The 21,668-nt window shown below is 34.7% G+C and overlaps 1 protein-coding gene across 1 annotated transcript in view; it reads right to left on the reverse strand.

The window, feature by feature from the left end:
• The window catches only part of LOC141296301 (kinesin-like protein KIF13A), a 20,701-nt gene extending 1,121 nt beyond the window's left edge, over positions 1 to 19,580 (reverse strand). Inside the window, exons 1-4 of the mRNA XM_073827560.1 lie at positions 18,448 to 19,580; positions 13,163 to 13,247; positions 570 to 585; positions 375 to 435 (exon numbers count right to left, since the gene is read on the reverse strand). Coding sequence (XP_073683661.1) covers positions 375 to 435; positions 570 to 585; positions 13,163 to 13,247; positions 18,448 to 18,517 — 232 coding nt within the window. The 5' untranslated portion in view covers positions 18,518 to 19,580. The remainder of the gene's footprint in view (positions 1 to 374; positions 436 to 569; positions 586 to 13,162; positions 13,248 to 18,447) is intronic.
• Positions 19,581 to 21,668: the final 2,088 nt, after the last annotated feature.

Raw genomic sequence — 21,668 nt, forward strand, 5'->3', positions numbered from 1 at the left:
ATGCGATTAATCGCGATTAATCGTGTCCCAGCCCTAATATATATATATATTTATTATATATATATATTTATATATATTTATATTTATATATATATATATATTTTTTTTTTTTTTAAATCAAAACACTTTCTATTTAGTACATAGATTTTCATGACTTGAAACTGTAGTGTAAACCTCAAGGTGACACCCTGTAGATTTTCTGGAAAACCTTGTTAGTACAAATGATTGTGATGTGTAAACAAAACCTTATCTACACTAGCACCACCAGCGCCAGCGCAAGAACCATTCCAACAAGATGATACAGATGAGATACTTGGTACTGAACCAAGAAATAAACAAACTGGCTTTTTCAAGAAAGTGTTTCCAAAACTGACCAGCAAACTTCTCTGTTTCCGACTCATCCATCGACCAAAAACAGTAGTCATAGGCGAAGGTCTTGACAAAAGAGAGACAAACAGGTAGAGAGAGAGATAAATACAGTTACTTTGTGTTTCCATTTGTTCTATTCATATCAAACTTGTATTTTCTATGAGGTAATCATGTTAATTTTAGAAAGAAATGTCTCATACCTTTGGCTGACCCCTGCTGCAAGATGATCCAAGGAGAGGGTGCATAAGGGAAAAGAGAGAAAAAGAGCTTCTTTAAAAGCAAATCACGTATGCATGTATTTTAGAAGAACGTACAATCACAATGTGGCAGTGTGTATTTTTTTTGAGTCTCTTCTGCTCACAAAGGCTGCATTTATTTGATAAAATAACCGTTTTATATTCTAAATTCAGCTTTGCCATCATAGAAATTAATTATATTTTTTATTATATATATATATATATATATATATAGTGATTACATTATCGGAGCTTTAATTATTCCAGGAAGTTCAGACAAGCTTTTTAAAAAAGCATTAACTGTCCAAATTCTGTGTACCCACTGATTCACAGCTGACCAAAATAGCATGTCATCACCATGAGCGCACTCAAAACGGGGACTAGAAACCGGCGGCTCTACACACAATCACACATCCTGAGTGAGTCCATGTCATCAGCTGTACTTTGCTCAGTGGACCTGAACACAAACAGACCGTCTCTCACTGAGAAAGCCCTGCCGTTTACAGGGTAAATACGCATTTGGAGTTGTGTTATCTGTAGAGGGCACCTCAATGGCTTTGCACGGCACTCTGTGAACACAATGACCTATATAAGCATTATTGACAGACTGTGAGAGCGTATTGAAGGATCCTAATCGCTCACAGAGCACTGTGCCTTTCCAGGCCAAATTAATTCAATTCGGTTGTTGTTCTTGGGGTAATGAAAAAACACTAATGCAAAATGCAAAACTCTGTTTCAAACCTGCCTAAACAATGAATAGAATTGGAAATTCAAAAAGTATTGGATCAGTAAGATTTTATGTTTTTAAAGAGGTCGTTGTGCTCATCAAGGCTGTGTTTATTTGATTAAAAACACAGGAAAAACTGTAATATTGTGAAATATTATTGCAATTTAAAAAAAGTGGTTTTCTATTTTAATATACTTTAAAATTGAATTTATTCTTGTGATGCAAAGCTACATTTTCAGCATCTTTACTCCAGTCTTCAGTGTCAAATGATCCTTCAGAAATCATTCTAATATGCTGATTTATTATCAATGTTGGAAACATTTTTTTGGAATCTGTGATGCTTTTTTTAGGATTCTTTGATGAATAAAACATTAAAAAGAACAGCATTTATTTAAAACATAACTAAATGTAACAATATGCACTACTGTTCAAAGTTTAGTGTCAGTAATTTTCTTTCTTTCTTTGAAATAATTTTATACTTTCATTCAGTAAGAGTGTGTTAAATTGATAGAAAGTGATACTAAAGACTTAAATTGTTAGAAAAGACCTCTATTTTGAATAAATGCTGTTCTTTTTACCTTCTTATTCAAAGAATCTTGGAAAAAGTATCACAGGTTTCAAAAAAATATTAAGCAGCAGAACTGTTTCAAACGTTGATAATAAGCGTATTAAAACAATTTCATTTGTCATTTGACACTGAAGACTGAAGTAATAGCTGCTAAAAATTCAGCTTTCAATCACAAAAATAAATTCTGTTTTGAAATATATTAAATTGCAATAATATCGATTGATTTATTTATTTTTTGATCCAAAATATGAAGAAAAACTTCTTTGCAAATTACATTAATCATACACAATAAGCCAAAAAATGTCTGCAAAAGTAATCAGGGTCAATTTTAATTTTAAAATGGCTTTAGGAGTCTAATAACTAATGACATCTAAGATGTGGAATTATACATGCCGTATACACACACACAAAAAAAAACTATAATGACCATCTTTAGCAATGGCAACCCTTTTTATGATCTCAATCTAGAAATTCTACATCCATGAGAGCTTATGGAAATCACCGAAGCGTGTAGAGCCGTGCAGTTACACAGCGAGCAAACGAACAAGCGAGGGATGGAAAGCTGGGGCAAAATATGCCTAGATTCAGTTCCAACGACCCCGGGCTCAGCTTGTCGTTTAAAATCAGGCCATGCCACACTTGTGGTATAATAAGTTGCGCGATGACGTCCCCCCGTCACACCACGCTGAGAACTGAGAGAGATGTCTGCCCCTGAAGGAAGTGTCAGAATGAGCTTCATCTCGAGTTCCTGGAGGAGGTCTGGCAAACAGGGTGGACAAACACACATGGCGGAAAAATCAAAATATTTAATAAATAAAATCAATTAAAATACAAAAATAATAAAATAATCAATTAGAGTCATTAAAAATAAAATAAACAGGTGTTTAAGTATAAGCTGGTGAAACTTAATGAATGCTTTGTTTGTCAGAACTTTGTTAGCAAAATAAAAAAAAATAAATGAATATAAAAAACAGATACATAAAAATAAAATAATTGAAATAAAAAAATAAAACTAAAATAATATAAAATAAACAAGTGTTTAGGTATAAGTTGGTGAAACTCAAATGAATGCTTTGTATATCAGAACTTTGTTTAAAAAAAATAATAATTAAATTAATATAAAAGAAAACAGTTACACAAGAATAAAAATAATTGAAAATAAAAAATAAGTGTTTAGGTATAAGTTGCAAAATGCTGTTTATCAGAACATTGTTAGCAAAATAAAAGAAAATAAACTAATTACATTAAAAAAAAAAAATTAAATTAAATAAAAATACAGGTGTGTAGGTTAAGTTGGAAAACTGAAATTAATGTTATGTTTATCAGAACATTGTTAGCAAAATAAAAGAAAATAAACTAATTACATTAAAAAAAAAAATTAAATTAAATAAAAATACAGGTGTGTAGGTTAAGTTGGAAAACTGAAATTAATGTTATGTTTATCAGAACATTGTTAGCAAAATAAAATAATTAACTAAATGAATATAAAACAATTACATAAAATAAAACAAAATAAAGGTGTTTAGGTATAAGTTCGCAAAACTGAACTGAATGCTCCGTTTATCAGAACACTGTTAGCAAAATAAAAGAAATAATTAAAAGAATATAAAAAATAACTACATAAAATAAAATATTACAAAATAAAATACAGGCAAAACGGTAAAGGGTAAAAAAGGTCAAACTAATTGCTTTGGTTAGAACATTTGTTAGCAAATAAAATAAATTAATTAATATAAAATAGATTTAAAAAAAAACAAAAAAATAAAAAAATATTAAAATACATAAAATATAATACTAAAAGTATTATCAGAAAATTGTTAGCAAAATAAAATAATTAACTAAATGAACATAAAACAATTACATAAAATAAAATAAAACAAAATAAAGGCGTTTAGGTATAAGTTCGCAAAACTGAACTGAATGCTCTGTTTATCAGAACACTGTTAGCAAAATAAAAGAATTAAATAAATGAATAAACTAAAACAATTACCTAAAATAAAATTAAATAAAATTATTAAAATTGTTTAGGAACGCTCTGTATCAGAACATTGTGAGCAAAATAAAAGAAATAATTAAAAGAATATAAAAAAATAACTACATAAAATAAAATATTACAAAATAAAATACAGGCAAAACGGTAAAAAAAGGTAAAACTAATTGCTTTGGTTAGAACATTTGTTAGCAGATAAAATAAATTAATGAATATAAAATACATTAAAAAAACAAAAAAATAAAAATTATTAAAATACATAAAATATAATACTAAAAGTATTATCAGAAAATTGTTAGCAAAATAAAGGAACTAAATCAATTAAAAGAAATAATAGTTGAAATAAAATAAAGTAGACACCGTTGTTTAAGTACAAGTTCAAGAAAATAAAATAGGTACTTTGTATATCCGAGCAAAGTTTGATTCATGTTTTTAACTGCCCAATGACGGCAGCCATGACAACCCAAAGACAACTTAAGGAAAGTTGGCAGCTGGTCCCAAGTTCCCAGTCTGGTTTCCAAACATTGCTGGACTAAACCCACAATGCATCACTCTGTGTTGTCCTAACACGGCTGTCCTGTACATCTGCACAGATTGGCCTCGTCCCTAAGCCAACTGTAAAATTGAAAAATGCATATGCTGTGCCTCTATGCATGTGCCTGTTTTCCCTACAGGAGACGAAGGCATGTGGTTGTTGTTACCCAAAAAATGCCTCAGTGACAGGTGAGACCAATCGCTGAGAGACACTCAAGCTAGAACTGGGATCAGCGCTGCGGTGCTGTTAATCACACGAGTTCTCTCATGATGTCATCGAGTAGCCTCGCGAGTAATCCTGAACGTTGCTTTATGACATTGTTTTTGTGGGAGTGAGTCAGAGGCTTCCTGATATGAGGCAGCACTGACTGAGCAGAGTCCTCAGCTGCCGGGGAAGACACAAACTCTTTAGAAAGTGGCGGTTTGGCAGCGTGCAGCAAAGACGCCGAGCTCACATAAGACCCTTCCCCCAAACCAGAAAATCTTGCAGTTTAAGGCTGGAATAACAAGTTTAATTCAGAAAAAAACAGCAAAAAAAGCATGCTTTGTACAAAAAGAAAACGACAAAGAACAATACATATTTTATATCAACTAATTCTTTTTAAACTCTAACATTCTAAAGTTTAAGTAAGGATGCATTTAATTAATTAAAAGTGAATACATGCGACTTCCTATTCATTACAGAATTCTTATTCATTTTATTCCCCCAGAACTGCAAGACAAACTCACAAATCTGAAAAATAAACAAATCTGATAAATAAAGTCAGAATTGCAAGATATAAACACAACTGTTTTTTCTCAATTGAGACTTTTTTCTCAGAAAATGCAAGTTTTCATCTCAAAATCGTGCCTTTTTCCTTCAAAATTGCAAGTTTGTATCTCGCAATTGTGACTTTTTTTTCCTCCAAATTGTGCTTATATCTCGCAATCCTGACTGTTTTCTCTGAATTACGAGTTTGTATCTCGCAATCATGACTTTTATTTTCAGAATTGCGAGTTTTTATCTCTCAGTTGTATTTTTTTCTCAGAGTTGCGAGTTTGTCTCTTAATCAAGACTTTTTCTCTGAATGGCGAGCTTGTATCTCGCAATCGTTACTTTTTCTGAGAATAGCGAGTTTATATCCGGCAATCGTGACTTTTTTTCTCAGAAATGCAAGTTTATATCTCGCAATCGTGACTCAAAATTGTGAGTTTTTAACTTGCAAATTGTGACTTTCTCAGAATTGGAAGTTTATCTCTCTCAATCATGACTTTTCTGAAAATTGCCAGTTTTTATCCCGCAATCGTTGCTTTTTTCTTGGTAATATTCACTTTTATTTCCCAGATTTGCGAGTTTGTATCTCCCAATCGTGATTTTTTCCTCAGAATTGTGAGTTTATATTCGGCAATTGTTGTTTTTCTTCTCAGAATTGTGAGCTCATATCTTCCAGTCGTGACTTTTTTTTCTTAGAATTGCAAATTTATATCTGCCAATTATGAAACTTTTTGCCTCAAAATTGAGTTTATATCTTGCAATTGTGTTTTTTTTCCCCTCAGAATTGAGTTTATATCTCACAATCACTTTTTCTCAGAATTGAGTTTGTATCTCACAATTGCAACTTTTTTCTCAGAATTGAGAGTTTAAATCTGGCAATCGTGACTTTTTTCTCAGAATTGCGAGTTTATAGCTGGCAATTCTGACGTTATAACATGCAATTTCGAGTTAAGCAGAATTGTAAGATATAAACTCACAATTCTGACAACATAAGCACCCCCCCTCCCCTCAGAATTGGACTTTATAACTCGCAATTGCGAGTTTATATCTCGCAATTCTGAGAAAAAAAAAAAGACAGAATTGGTAGTTTGTATCACAATTATGAGTAAAAAAGTCAGAATCGTGAGAAAAGTCACAATAACTGAACTGGTTCACAAAAATGATTTTTATCTGAATTTTTGATACAGACGCTAATTAAATATCTTATACTACTATGTCGAAAGCCTTGTGGGCAGCGCGCGACATACAGCGCTATTGCGCTCCGGGCATCCTGTGTTTGAATCCCGACTCGAGGACCTTTCCCGATCCCGCCCCCCATCTTTCTCCCACTTCGTTTCCTGTCACTTCTGATCTGTCCTATCTTAATAAAGGAAAAAATGGCAAAAAAAAAAATATATATATATTATCTTATACTACTATAATGTTTGCAAGCTATAATATAGAAGTACAAAAATTATCTTTATTTGCAAAAAAAAGTTCATGACCTATATTAACTCCATAGTTGCAAATAAAACATCAAACATAAAACAAAGTGGTATATTATCATCCCGCCCTACCCACAGTTATGGCACATAAATCACTTCAGCTCATTGAAAGCATGAAGTAATGATATGTCAAATGACAACATGAATAATTAAATGTTTACCACACTTACAAAAACACACTGTGGTAAACACTACCACAAAAGTCATTGGTTTGTGAAAATTAGACTTTGTTCACCACACATTTACCACATAATAACAGCAAGTTCATCACAAACGGCTGCTACTTTTAATAGTTGAACTTTTATTATCCAAGGAGCTGTCTATAGGGGAGGAGGCTGCTATGAAAGACTGTGTCAACAGTGTCATCCCTTCCCCCACTCTCTGTATCCCTCTATTGGCGCTGCAAACAATGAGGAAATCACCACTCCGGCTTGGTGCTATAATAGTATACAAATGAAACCGAGACCAAAGCACCACAGGCGGAAAATAAAAACCACACCGACACCACCGGAGGGAAAACCCTCAATTTACAGGCTGAAAAGTGGTGGTTGATTCGAGTCTGCAGTCTAGCAAACAAGCCACTGGCCTCAATCTGTCTTTGAAGGGCATCAAACACACATTTATTTCCGCCGCATTCAATCAGGCTTTCATGCAATCTCAGGGTGCATTCCAGAAACATGCTTGCGATTTCATTTCAAGCTAGTTGATGGATTCACTCGTTGCCTCATCAGTCTATCCTAATATTCCTAATAGGCTTGAGGAAAGCATTTCCTCCAGAGAACCGTTTAAATCTCTCCTTCGAGAGTGTATCGACCACTCTGGAGTAGTGTCGACTCAAGGCCAGGACTGTAAATCCCCATGTCTTTGTCTGCATTCTTGCAGAGGCTCAAGTCTGAGAACAAGGGAGAGGAAGGAATGAACCTTGATTATGGTCCGCTGCAGCTTTCTCATGAGTTAGTGACGTACGCTACGGTGACAGCTGTCAGTGCGAGTATGCCAGAGAACGAGGGTTGTGCCAAATGCTGTCTAACACCTCATGGTTGGCATTCGCATGGGGGGATAGTCAAAAAACAACCTGACCATGCAAACGAATGCACATGAACTACAGCTTTTGGGCTCTGAGGGTTGAGCCATTTAAAAAATTGTGATTCCGCTTCGGTTGCTTGCAAATACGCAGCTCGTGACGTTTTGGACTCTTGACCTAAATTATGATCCACTAGTGTCCATGTCCTAATGAATGTATGCGCACTGACAGACATGGCCTCATGCTTGAATTTAATGCTCTTGAGCAGGCCAAGGGCAACACGATTTTCCACATGACGCAGAGATGATTTTTCTTAGCTGAAACTGCCCAAGTATGACTGAACGTTCTGGTAATTAAAACAATAGCGTAATGACAAGTACAATGTGTGCAATTGAACATATCAGCGGTGCTCATTAAAGGATTAGTCACCCAAAAATGAAAATTCGGTCATTAATTACTTACCCATATGTTGTTCCAAAAGCATAAACCCTTTGTTCATCTTCGAAACACAAATTAAGATATTTTTGTATGAAATCTGAGAGCTTTCTGACCCTGCATAGACAGCAACGCAACTATCATGTTTAAGGCACAGAAAGGTCATACGGGCATTGTTAAAATAGCTCCAATTTGTTTTCTTTGTGCACAAAGAGTGTTCTCATAGCTTTATAAAATTAAGGTTGAACCACAGATGTCACATGGACTATTTTGTCTATGTCCTTACTACCTTTCTAGGCCCTGAACGAGTTAGTTGCGTTGCTGTCTATGCAGGGTCAGAAAGCTCTTGGATTTCATCAAAAACATCTTAATTTGTTTTCCGAAGATGAACAAAGGTCTTACAGGTTTGGAATGACATGAGAGTGAGTCATTTAAATTTTAGGGTGAACTATCCCCTTAAAAGTCATCGGTTCTCATTCACTAAGTGTGTGTACACACGGACTTGCGCTTGAAATCGGTTTATGAACATTTGATGCATACTTAAAATATATTTCATCATAAACACTGAAAGAGTAAAGCTGCGTTAAAGTTAGAGCTGCAAGGATTCTCTGAATCACAACGCAGACACACATGCACTATTGGCTATAATAACAGTTGTGCAATCTGGATACGCATTAAGGTGTTTGTGTTTGAACTAGTTTTGAGAACTGCACCCTTGGCTTTGCTCAAGGACATTGCTGTACGTCTCATATGATAGTGATGAAAAGCTGGAAAGGAAAGATTGTGCGGAGATGATTTGGGAGTGTTTTATGCAAATGACTAACCTCGGGCACAAGGGTGCTGACTTAGAATACTCCAAATTTATTAGGAGTTCGAATAAGAGCCAGAACAATTTGTAATATAACTCAGATTGGATTCGTCTGATAGAACACGTCATACACCCAGGTGTGAGTAAATTTTTGGGTGAACTAACCCTTTAAGACTGACACGGAAGAGAAGAAATTGTTGAATAAAGTCACTATTTTTGTTTTCTTTGCGCACAAAAAGTATTCTTGTAGCTTCATAACATGACTGTTGAACTATTGATGTCACATAGACTCTTTTAAATATGTTCTTACTATATTACTGGACCTTGAACGTTTCAGTTGCATTGCGGTCTAGGCAGAGTCAGAAATCTCTCAAATTTCATCAAAATATCAAAATTTCAAAAGATGAACGAAGGTCTTTTGGGTTTGGTACAACATGAGGGTGAGTAATCAATGACAGAATTTTTTTATTTTTGGGTCAACTTAGGGTTGTGACGATGAGGAAATTTCCCCCCCGGTTAATCGGCACGTGACAACACCGGTAATACCGGTATCACCGTGGGGGTGGGGGTTTCCTCTTTTTTCTGCTTTTAAATAGCTTATAAACGCGTGCGTATTATACTTTCACTTTCAGTTTTGCGGGAATTGGCAATTCGGCGTCAATTGTTTGAATGGACGACAACGAAACTACAAAAAAAAACTTTGAACCCAAAATATTGCCAAACAGGTGCTTTTGGACACTAAATCGTCCGCCATTCTCTTTCTGTAAATTCGACTCCTCTCGTTGTGATGTTTTATTATCAAATTTCGGGAGGAGCTCGCACAGATAATTAACACGGCCAATTCACCATCAGCAATCACACTCCCTATCCAAGCACTACAAGAGAATCCCTTTAAATAGCCAACCAGTCTTACCTTCATCATCTCTTGTTTTCAGCATCCCTCTCCCTGGGCAGGGGGAGTGCCCCGGGCTCGGCCAAACATGCTTAACTTTTACGCTGTTTATTATATGTAAGCGCGAACTCGTGAACTCCTCACGTGATAAATGAAATATGACGCATTGTAGCTATGTTCAGTTTTTAATTATATTGCATGCTCTCGTCTTAAGTAAATTATTTAGAATGATATTTTCCATTCAATTCAAATAAATATTTAATAAAAAAAACGAATACTTAAAAAAAAAAAAAAAAAAAAAAAAGTGGAGACGGTGTCACGGTGGAAAAGTGATGTCACCGGTGTTGCGTCTTAAAACCGGTAACACCGTCAACACCGTCTATCGTGGCAAGCCTAGGTCAACTATCCCTTTAAGATATTGAAATCTGAATCTATCTGAATCTGCTTTAGAAGATGTTTTTATACACATATGTGAATGTGACTAGCGCTTTAAGCATCTGTGCATCACAGCAATCACTAATAGAATTCCATGTAAAGGCTCTGTGATACACAGAGTGGCATTTCCTCTTAGAAACAGTGCAGAGTCCTCAACACACCTGAACTCAATCTGACTTTTGCATGTCTGACTGATTTCCTGTCTGCCAAAAACACACCCTGTCTCTCCAGTGCTGTGTTTAGGTGGGTTGGTCATAGTGTTGATGCACTGGCAACTCCTTAAATTAACAAAATCAAACACACGCCTTACACTAAAAGGCACAGTTGCTCAAAATACTGGTAATAATACAGAATTAGTAGGAAGTGACAAGCAATTATTGATCTTGATGAATGATACAGGGCTTTTAAGTGTATATAAGCTATTTTTCTCATAATTCATAAATAAAGTCATAAATGCATTGATTTGCCAGGCGTGTACTGAACTGCGGAAAAGATGCTTATTGCTCATGTCTGGGTGTGTTCAATGCTCACCAAAACAGCCCTAGGAATTGCTTGCAAAAATAAATGCTTTCAAATGTCATTCTTTCATTAAAGCAAATGGACAGGCACTAGGATTCATTCAGCCCAAGTATGTAATGCCATCGGATATGCTGAGAGCGGTACAAATGCACAAAGGATTGAAAGACGAATATACACTGACATAAACACGGTCTGTGTAGCCATCACAAATAGATGGTCTGGAATGCGCTGTAGCGCCTGACAGGTCATAATTAATAAGAAATGGCAGCAATAATCTGCATAAATAAGGCTATTTTGGTCATGTGAACCTTGCCATTTGAGGCATCTGCATCGCAGGGGCCATTTACAGGGACGGCGATTGAGCGCGGCACGACACATGAACTCAACGCTGCAATTAAACTGTCTGTTGTGCGAAGGCAGCAGGCGGCTCGACCATTCACTTCCAAGTTTAAAACCTGTTCAACCTCTGTCTTTGTTTGCACTGCACGACAAGAGAAAAGCAGAGGGGAAAAAATAATTGCACTCTGTTGTTTACCCGCCATAAAAGTCAGAGGAAATGTTTATGGCCGACAGATGCTAAAGCTAGCTTGCATTTTCCCCTTTCTCCAGACACAAGAGCTCCTCAGCTATGGTTGACCTAGGGTTAACCCTCCTTCTGCGTTTCCGTGACAACGGAGGGCAGAGAAAAAGAGAGGAAGTCAGACGGAGGAGAGTTATGCCCCGACACACGGCAGGACGGAGCGAACAGCAGGCTGCGTTAAAGAGAACTGCACGTCCACATTCCTGTTCTCCCTCAGCCCCCATCATATGAGCCGACCGACCAAACCGTTCTCAAAGACCCTGATCTCATGAAGGTCCAAAAGATATAATATCTGATCGAGAGAGGAGGAAAAACAAATGCTGCTCTTGTTTGGAATGGAAACTAGTGTAATGCATACTACATACTTCTTGGTATACATTGAATATTACGATTTAACAAAATGTGTTCATGCAACTTTTTTTTGTTTGTTTTAGAAAAGGAGTAATAAAACATGGATGCTTCATTTTTCAAATGTGTCAATTCTTCATCTTGGAGAGGAAAAACTTATTTTTTATCCATTTTTTAAATCACTGATTTTTTTAGGATTTTTGATGAATAGAAAGTACAAGGAACAGCATTTATTTGAAACTGATGAGTAAATAGCTTTACTGTCATAACTGATCGATTTAACGCATCCTTGCTGAAAAGAATTAATAATTTATTTTATTTAATCCAAAACACAGCAAAAACAGTAAAATTCTGAAATATTTTTACTATTTAAAATAACGGTTTTCTATTTGAATATATTTTAAAATGTATTTTATTCCTGTGATCAAAGCTAAATTTTCAGCATCACTACTCCAGTCTTCAGTGTCACACGATCATTCAGAAATCATTTTATTATGCGGATTTGCTGTTCAAGAAATTATTATTATTATTTTTATTATCAATATTTAAAACTGTTACTTTTTTTCAGGATTATTTGATCAATAGAAAGATCCAAAGATAAGCATTTATCTCAAATAAAAAGCTTTTTTAACATTATACACTATACCATTGAAAAGCTTGGAGTCAATATTTTTCAGGGTACAAATAAATACTGAAAGTATAAATAACACTTTTATTTAGCTTTAAATTGATCAAAAGTGATGATAAAGACATGTATAATATTACAAAAGATTTATATTTTTGATAAATGATTTTCATTCATCAAAGAAACCTGAAAAAAATTCTACTCAGCTGTTTTCAAAATAATAATAATAATAAATGTTTTGCTTTCTTAAAATCAATCCGAAAGAAAAAGATGTTATAACAGCAGCAGATATTACTTCTGCTTCATTACTCTCTAGAAGGAAGCCAAACTGAGTGAAAAGCATTGTGGGATACAGTACAACCACTGCAGTATGCAAATGTAGTAGGTCACTGCTTTTTTTGCATGCTAGTAGTCTGCTACTCAAAACAAATCACAATGTTAGTAAATCTACACTACCACGCAGTTTGGTGTTTTTTGGTGTATTTGTTCAAAAACAAAGTAAAAACAGCAATTTTGTGAAACATTATTACAATTTAACTGTTTCATAGTTTATCATGCAGTTTATTCCTGTGATAGCAAAGCAGATTTTCAGCAGCTTTGCTCCAGAAATCGTTCTAATATTCAGATCTTGTGCTCACAAAACATTTTTTATTATCATCAATGATGAAAAGAGTTGCTGTTCAATATTTCTTTTGAAACACTGATATATTTTTTAGGATTTTTGATGAATAGAATGTTCAAAGGAACATTCTCATTTGAAATTGATGAGTCAATCTTCAGTCATATTTGATCAATTTTTTTGTACTGTATGTCAGATTTTCCAATTCAACTTACCTGGAATCTTTTCCCAGATTTGCCGGATACAGAAATGTTTGATTCCCCTCCATTTCCACAACGCATTTTGTGTTCAGGTCCTTTTCTGTTGGGAAAAAACACATTGAGGCAGTTTAAGGACCAAAAAATATGAATTTTCCATTTATTTTGTACTGTATCACCTCAAAAGAATCAGGTTGCTGGAGTATTAAAAAGAAAACAACGCATCTAAATTCTTCAGATGATGCATATATCCTATGTAACTGCTACTCTAAATATGTTTGGCCCATCTCTGTCATTTAGATGTATCTAATAAAACAATCCTACGACCTACTGAGCTCCCATCCTGATTATGCAGAACAAAAGGCTGAAATCAATAGCAGGGGTTTATTTCCCAGCAGGAGAAGATGCTAGAGGACTGAAATAAAACCAGCATTCTGACACAGAGACTTCTCCTGAAATCACCCGACCCACCAATATTCTCACAGCTATGGAAAGAGTTTAGGGCGAAACCAGTTTTACACACTCACATCCACAGATGAGATATTAAAAGCCATTTCAGGACAATCAGATTATAATCTCCCTTGACAGGCTGTTAACGACATTAGCAAATATCTGTGAAACTAAAGCGATGATTTTACACATGCTAAATGCCATATGGGTATCTTATTAATAGCCATTTTAATCAATGATTTTGTCAGCCAACCAACTATATACAAATCTGGACTTGTCCAAAATTGAATGAAACTATTTCAGTGTGAAAGCACAATAAATACATCAGGAGGTCATGTGATGCCACAGTTTTCATATGCTAAAATAATTAAAAGTAAAAATCAATATTTCATGTCCAATTACACTACCAGTCAAAAATGTTTGAACAGTAAGATTTTTAATGTTTTTAAAGAAGTCTCTTCTGCTCACCAAGCATGCATTTATTTGATCCAAAGTACAGCAAAAACAGTAAAATTATGAAATATTTTTACCATTTAAAATAACAGTGTTCTATTTGAATATATTTTAAAATGTAATTTATTACTGTGATCAAAGTTACATTTTCAGCATCATTACTCCAGTGAGTCTTCAGTGTCACAAGATCCTTTTAATATATTATTATTTTCAATATTTAAAACAGTCAAGTACATTTTTTAGGATTCTTTGATGAAAAGAAAGATCCAAAGATCAGCATTTATCTAAAATAAAAGCTTTTGTAACATTACACATTCTACCATTCAAAAGCTTTTTGGGAAAGAAATTATAGAAATTAATACTTTTATTTAGCAAGGATGCTTTAAATTGCTTAAAAGTGATAATAAAGACATTTATAATGTTACAAAAGACTTCTATTTCAGATAAATACTGTTCTTCTGAACTTTCTATTCATCAAAGAAACCTGTAATAATAATAATAATAAATATTTTGGAGCAGCAAATCACAATATTAGAATGATTTCTGAAGGATCATGTGACTCAAGTAAAGATGCTAAAAATTCAGCTTTTAAATCACAAGAATAAATTACATTTTAAAATATATTCAAATAGAAAACAGTTTTTTTAATAGTAAAAATATTTCAAAATTGTACCGTTTTTGCTGTACTTTGGATCAAATAAGATCAGGTTTGGTGAGCAAAAGAGGCTTCTTTAAAAACATTACAAATCTTACTGTTCAAAAAGTTTTGACAGGTAGTGTATGTGTTGTATGTGTTGTATTTATCAATTTAATTATTTGGAAAAAAATAATCAAAAAAAAAATCTGTCTGGGTTTCTTTGCAAAAAAGGTTATTCCATTTAAAACACTGGAATAATTTGATTCAATTTAGAAAAGAAAAATTGTCCAAATAGATAATTATTTAAATAATTATACAATATTCACATGCACAATTACATGAAAATCACTTAAAACATAAATAATAATAATAAATCCACAAAAAATATTATAGATATTGAAGATGGAAAGTAAATTAAAGCATCATTTAACCTTTTTCATTTAAACTTTTTCACAAAAATGTTTAGTTTAAATTTAATTTAGGTTTGTAAGACAAAAAAAATGATTGTAAGATCAGTGTAAGATCAAGTGATAACACAGCACTAGCTGTATAGTTCAAGTGACACTCTCATGAACTGGCAGGAAACTCTCTCACACATGGCCACATGCCATCAGGCCATCCTAAATGTTGAACCCCGGATTGGCTCGGGTCTCACTCTGACAGAAACAGTGGGAAGACCCTGCGACAGCATTCCTTCAAAAGCTACATCAGCAGCAGCCTGTTGCTAAAGCAGCTTCCGGTCCAATAAATGGATTCCAAATAAAGTTCTGCGGTTCGGTCAGCTGAAAGTTTATGATGCAGATGCACTGACTGCTGACTGCCGACAAACAAAAGGAACGGCCTAACACAAACACACCCAATCCGACGTCGGCAGGCCAAAGCATGTCTGAAACCACCACAACTCTCCTACCGACAACAACAGGGAAGTGGAAAGCATTTGCAGCTGACTCAGAAATCCTTGGAAAGGATGCACTCCGAAGCCACACTAGCTATAACAACTTCCTGTTAGAGAAGGAAACAACTGGTTTCCTCCCAGCATTGGTGGCCAAGGTCCAATAAGGAGAGCCATCTGGATTTACCACAGCTAGCCAGTGCAAAAATCTGAATTTCCTGCATTATGTCACTCAGGTAATGGCAAAAGTGACGAACTGGAAAGACTGAGCGAATTCTGAATACAATAACACAAAACCAAGCAACTATTTATCTAAAGTGAACAAAAGCCAGTGACAATACCCTGAAGCTTTCTATAATTATTTGCCTATGTTTATGGAACTAAAACTATTAAAAATGCACGGTTCGGTTAGTTACACAAAGCTGCATTTCAGGCCATGCGAGAAGGGTAATCATTAACTATCTAAATCTCTATATTCCTTTGGTTTGCAAAAGCACCTTTCCATAGTGTTAGGATTTAACATGAACATTTTCTTAGAAGGACCAAACTCATTTGGCCATGGGAACATGTTCGGTTATGCAACGTTGGCAAATAGTCCATTCAGACTCCCTTCCTGCCTTTGTCCAAAATAGAGAGAGAGAGAGAGACAGAGCGAGAGACAGCACAAGTAAAACAGAAAGTTAAGTGTCATTTAGAGCCTTTCAAATACAAGCTCTCTGTGTCCTATAACAATTCCAGCATTACAAATGGAGACTGGGAAGTGTTTAAAAGGATATGTGAGTCAGAAAGCTCACACAGGCTGTCAGAACAGGATCAGTGCTCGAGTCTTGTGACCGAATGTTACGCTCCGGTCGGACACGTGACCGCGTCACTACAATGTAGCAAATATTTCACACTTCGGTGGCTTTACCAAGACACATGTTCTCCCACGGCAAGACCTGCTTTAATGTCATGCGTTCACGTGAAAGACATGCAAGTAATCATGCAAATAATCTTGGAGGAGATAAAAAGAAAGGGGAATGAAATGTTATTAAACAGTTTGAGATAGATAGATAGATAGATAGATAGATAGATAGATAGATAGATAGATAGATAGATAGATAGATAGATAGATAGATAGATAGATAGATAGATAGATAGATAGATAGATAACTATTTAAAGCTGAGATGTTTACTAAGATCATTCTATTATTTATTTATTCAACAAAATATTAGTAAGCTTAATATATATAAAATCATAATTTATTGGGTACTTTCAATTGGGAGGTGGCTTTCCCAAGCCCTAACCCCTAAATTTTAACTTATGAAAATGATATTGAAATAAGTATTTTTTTTTTCCGCTGTATTTTATGTTGTTGTTTTTATATTTTCTTTGTAAATTCTGAAACTTTATTTAAAAGAAACTGTCACTACCAAAACCGTGTATGTTTTAAGTCCATTGGCTGAGACTGATTTGAACTACACCCCTATCATTTATGATCATGAAATGTTTGTTTGTCACTCTTTCTCATAGCTACAAGGTGCAAGCAGATAGGCCTCATCATTTTGAGGTTAATGTGTTTAAAAGTCTGAAAAATCTGTGTGTAACTTTAGGAAACGTCACTACCGAACAGCCTTTTTCTGCAATTACAGACACTTTTTTGAGAGTTATTGCATAACATTTATTTTTTTAATGAGTACCACTGTTCAGAACTGTGTTAGACAACCATGTGTTAATTAGCATCTTTAAGATGGATACAAAAGTATCTAAAATTGTCACTACCGAAACTTTTGGTGGAATTCCGATAGTGACATCATTAATTTTTTGGGGTGTTTTTATATAAATTGTCATTATTGTTTCGGTAGTGACAAAAGGGAACACAATCCTCATATTTGGGGAAAAATAAACTATTTAACTACACTTACTTTTTTTTTTTGTGGTATTTTAGTGTTTTAGTATGCAAGTTAAAATTCTGTAATGTGATGTGGTCGCTACCAAAGCACTACTGTCACTACCGAAACATGGGATGTTTTGTCAAAAATAAAGCATACTGAATTATCAACTAAGATGTTAATAGAAAGAATCCTTAACTTTGAAATCAGTATGGTCAACTTTTTGCCTTTTACAAAGAAAGACTGGATTAAAAATAAAACAAAAATCATAAATTACACTTGAAATACTTTTAGAAATGTAACTGTTATTGATTTACTCTGAGAGTTAATAAAATAGCAAAAATATATATTTACAAGGAACATATAAGCAAAATCTTAATAGGTCAATATAACCACTCTTATTAAATTATATATTACTGTGTTTCAGTAGTGATACATTTGTTGAGAGGACAAATATTCCAAAACTTTCTGAAAAATACAGTATGAGAATTAACTGCACAATTACTAGTAATGTGATGTGATTGGATATTATACAATTTTTTCAAGACCTTTCCAACTCTGACTTTGGACCAATTCTGTAGGATAGGCCATATACAGAGTTTCTGTGGTCATATAAAACCTGGAAACAGGTAGTTGACAACTTCAAACAGTGTTTACATGTCACCTGACCTATAATAAAGTTTTAGATAGATAGATAGATAGATAGATAGATAGATAGATAGATAGATAGATAGATAGATAGATAGATAGATAGATAGATAGATAGATAGATAGAATTTAGCATGGCCTGATCAAATGGACTTTGAGAACTTTGTCAAACACCATTACTGACCACAAGATTAAAAGGCCATGTCACAAACCTTAGTGTGCTGACTAGCTAGAAAGCTTTTTGAGGACCACAGGACGATTCTATCGTCCAGGAAACAACGACACCAGGTCTTGAAATACAGCCTGCATGTCAACTGTGATATCAAGTGACAGAATTGAAACTCAACTCACCTCTCCGGTTCATGGGCCGGACCCGAACCGCCACCTTCACGTTGGAGTCGTTCAAATTAGTGTCGCCCATGATGAATGATGAATGTCGATATATCCACGAGAAGACGTGTTAGAAACCGAAATGCTTCCTGACAGCCTCGAGTTCATAAGATAAAACTCATCTAGATATGCCTGTCACCGGAGTCCCGGAAAATTTGAGATATCTGAAGCGTGTCGTGTCCAAAAATGGCCAGCATCGTCCTTACTGGGTGGGTTTTCTGCGTTTTGAACGGCACAGGAAAGACATGGTCGCTTTTAGTAATGTAAAAGAAAAGTTTAGCGGAATGTCTTGACAGCTGGAGATTTAGTTGGATCAAAAACAGAGTCGAGAGCAAAGCCAACTCCCTCCTGGATTCCTGTCACACTCACACTGGGTCAAACTGCAAATGTCAAGACTTTTGTCCGGCAGGAAACCGAGTAACTAATAAGTAAGAAGGGTTTAAATAATTCATGCCTGGCTGTGACAGTCTAACTACCACATTTTGCTTGAAGAAGGCTTTGCGTTTAAAAAAAAGACAAATATATCCCTGCAGGTATTTAGACACTGGAAAATTATTTAAATAAGTTAGCGGTTTAATCGTATTTATATGGGTAAAGTGCAATACAGGCAGATCTGTATAGTGTTTATCTAAGAATGTAAATCACACAAATGTTCGCAATGTAACGTTACAGCATTATAAAACTAATGTTAGACTATCAAATCCTGTTTTGTCAATACAGCACTTTTACACGCACAAAATGGCAAACAACCCGATTTTAGACAGACAATAAATGTAAATGTCAACGACTGGAGAAAAAAAAAACATGAAAATTAAAAAAAATCCTAATCTGGCAGTTATTTCCGAAATCTGGTCGCGAAATGTTGCTGAAATGGCAGGAGATCCCACGGCATCTGATTCTGTATTTGTTGAATTTTGGTTTCTTTTCAGGCTGGGTCCAACTTCACGGAGCTGATTAAAACAATGGTGCTGCTCTACATTTCCATCCAGCTCGGCAAATCTTCAGGGTTAATATCCAATATGACGGAGACAAGACACGCTTCTTCTACAGAATTAGCGAATCCAGGAAAATGAAGATTGGACTGATTCAAGGACTCCAGCGTGGATGTTACGACCGTAATAAGCAGCCGCTTTATTTCATGACTGGGCAGCGTGAAGCCAGTGCTGTTAACGGTGATCTATATGACGCCCAGCGGAAGTTAGTATTTCAAAGTAAAAGTCCTTGAAAATCATAACATAAAATAATTATTTTATAAAATCCATAAATTCACCAATAATTACCATTAAATATATAATTATTATTAATATAATTATTATTTGTTAATCAAAAAAACACCAGTCATATAATAATAATAACAAATAAATTCTTAAACAAATAAATAATAATAATTATTATTATTTGTATTTCTGTTATTATTGTTATTATAGCAGTAGTAGTCGTACTATAAGCTTTTTGTTAATTACATGTATATTTCTCGAGTCAGAACTGAAACATCTATTGCGATCAGCTGATCTCCTGGAACTGCCTTTCAACATCCGCTGAGGAAGCGCTGATATTATGAACCATGGGTTTATAGAACACCTCATACGATCTGCATCTGTTGGAGGTTAAAAGAACAGAAAGAGAAGTTGACTTGATATATGCTTTCTCAGAATATAGACGTTTTTCCTGAACACGGAAGTAAGTCCGACTCTTAACTGAAAGAATGCTTTGCATTTCCGGTCTACATTGTTTCTGGTCAAATTAGGGTATATTCCGAGCTAATAAACTAATGTTAAACCTATTAAAATGTTTTTAAAAAGCACATGGCTCCATAGCGCCATCACTTGGCAATGTCGCAATGACCGTCATTTGTCAGTGCCTCACTTTAATAAGTGTGTAGATGACACGAAGCAGCGGACGTTAGCTACATTAAAAACAGATGGACGATATTTGAATGGGTTCCTATGGAAACCGGAACAGAAAAGCCTTCAATCTGACGTTAGAATTCGTAATGGCGCCGCTCATTGTTTACTCAGGAAAAAGGTCTATATCTGAGTCCAATACCCTCGACATATACAAGTATATACAGATGGATCAAAAGATCCAGAACGTCAAACAACTGGGGCTGCTTTTTTAGTCAAAGTTACTAGTAATCAGTGCATTAGTGGAGTAAAGCGAACATCAAATCATTTGGCAGTTTATACTGTTGAATTGATAGGAATCCTTTTGGCGTTACAGTGGGTAGAGGAAATAAAACCTGATAATGTTTTAATTTGTACAGATTCAGTTTCAGTTTTAAAGAGCTTGAGATCTTTTAAATCTAGTCACCAAGATATTCTTTTTAATATACTACATATACATTCAAGAATTGTCCAAAATGATACATCAATCAGTTTTATGTGGGTTCCAGCACACATAGGAATAAGGGGAAATGGAGAAGTGGATAAATTAGCAAAACAAGCTTTACAGAAAGAAATAATAGAGCTACAAGTTCCATTAAGTAAATCAGAGATGAAGGTTTTAATCTGAAGTAAATTGATAGAAGAATGGCAAGTACAGTGGAACAATGGGACAAAGGGTAGATTCCTTTACAGCTTATTAAACAAGGTAAATCAAAACATAAAGTGTATAGGTAAGTCAAGGAAAGAAGAGGTTATTTTCAGCAGAATATTATTAGGGCCCTCAGATTTAAATAGCACACTTAAAATAATAGGGAAACACCCAAACGGGTTATGTGATCACTGTAAGGTTGAAGAAACAGTAACTCATGAATTTCTTGATTGTAGAAGGTATGAGCAAGAAAGAAGAACAATGATAGAAGAAATAAAGAATGTAAATCAGGAATTAAATTTTAAGGTTTTAATAAAATGGGCAAGTGAAATAAATAGTAAAGTATTCTTCGATTTTATTAGAGAAACGGGTTTGGTGAATAGACTGTAAAACTCTGTTCCACACTCCGGAGCAGAAGGGCGCGGTAATGCACCTATTTAAGTTGGTTGCCAGCCGCCGTTAAAAAACAAGAAGAAGAAGAAGGAAGCGCTGATTGTGTTTGGAAGTTCATGCCATTGTGGTGAGGTCAGCTATATTTCGGTAGTTTTCCCATTTAAGTCCGCCTTTTTCATCGTTTACAGATATTTTTGTATCCTATCCATATAAAGTTGGATGTTCCGAATGTTCACGTAAACTTAGTGCGATATAGA

This window comes from Garra rufa, chromosome 21 (genome assembly GCF_049309525.1).
Source record: "Garra rufa chromosome 21, GarRuf1.0, whole genome shotgun sequence".
Classification (NCBI taxonomy): domain Eukaryota; kingdom Metazoa; phylum Chordata; class Actinopteri; order Cypriniformes; family Cyprinidae; genus Garra; species Garra rufa.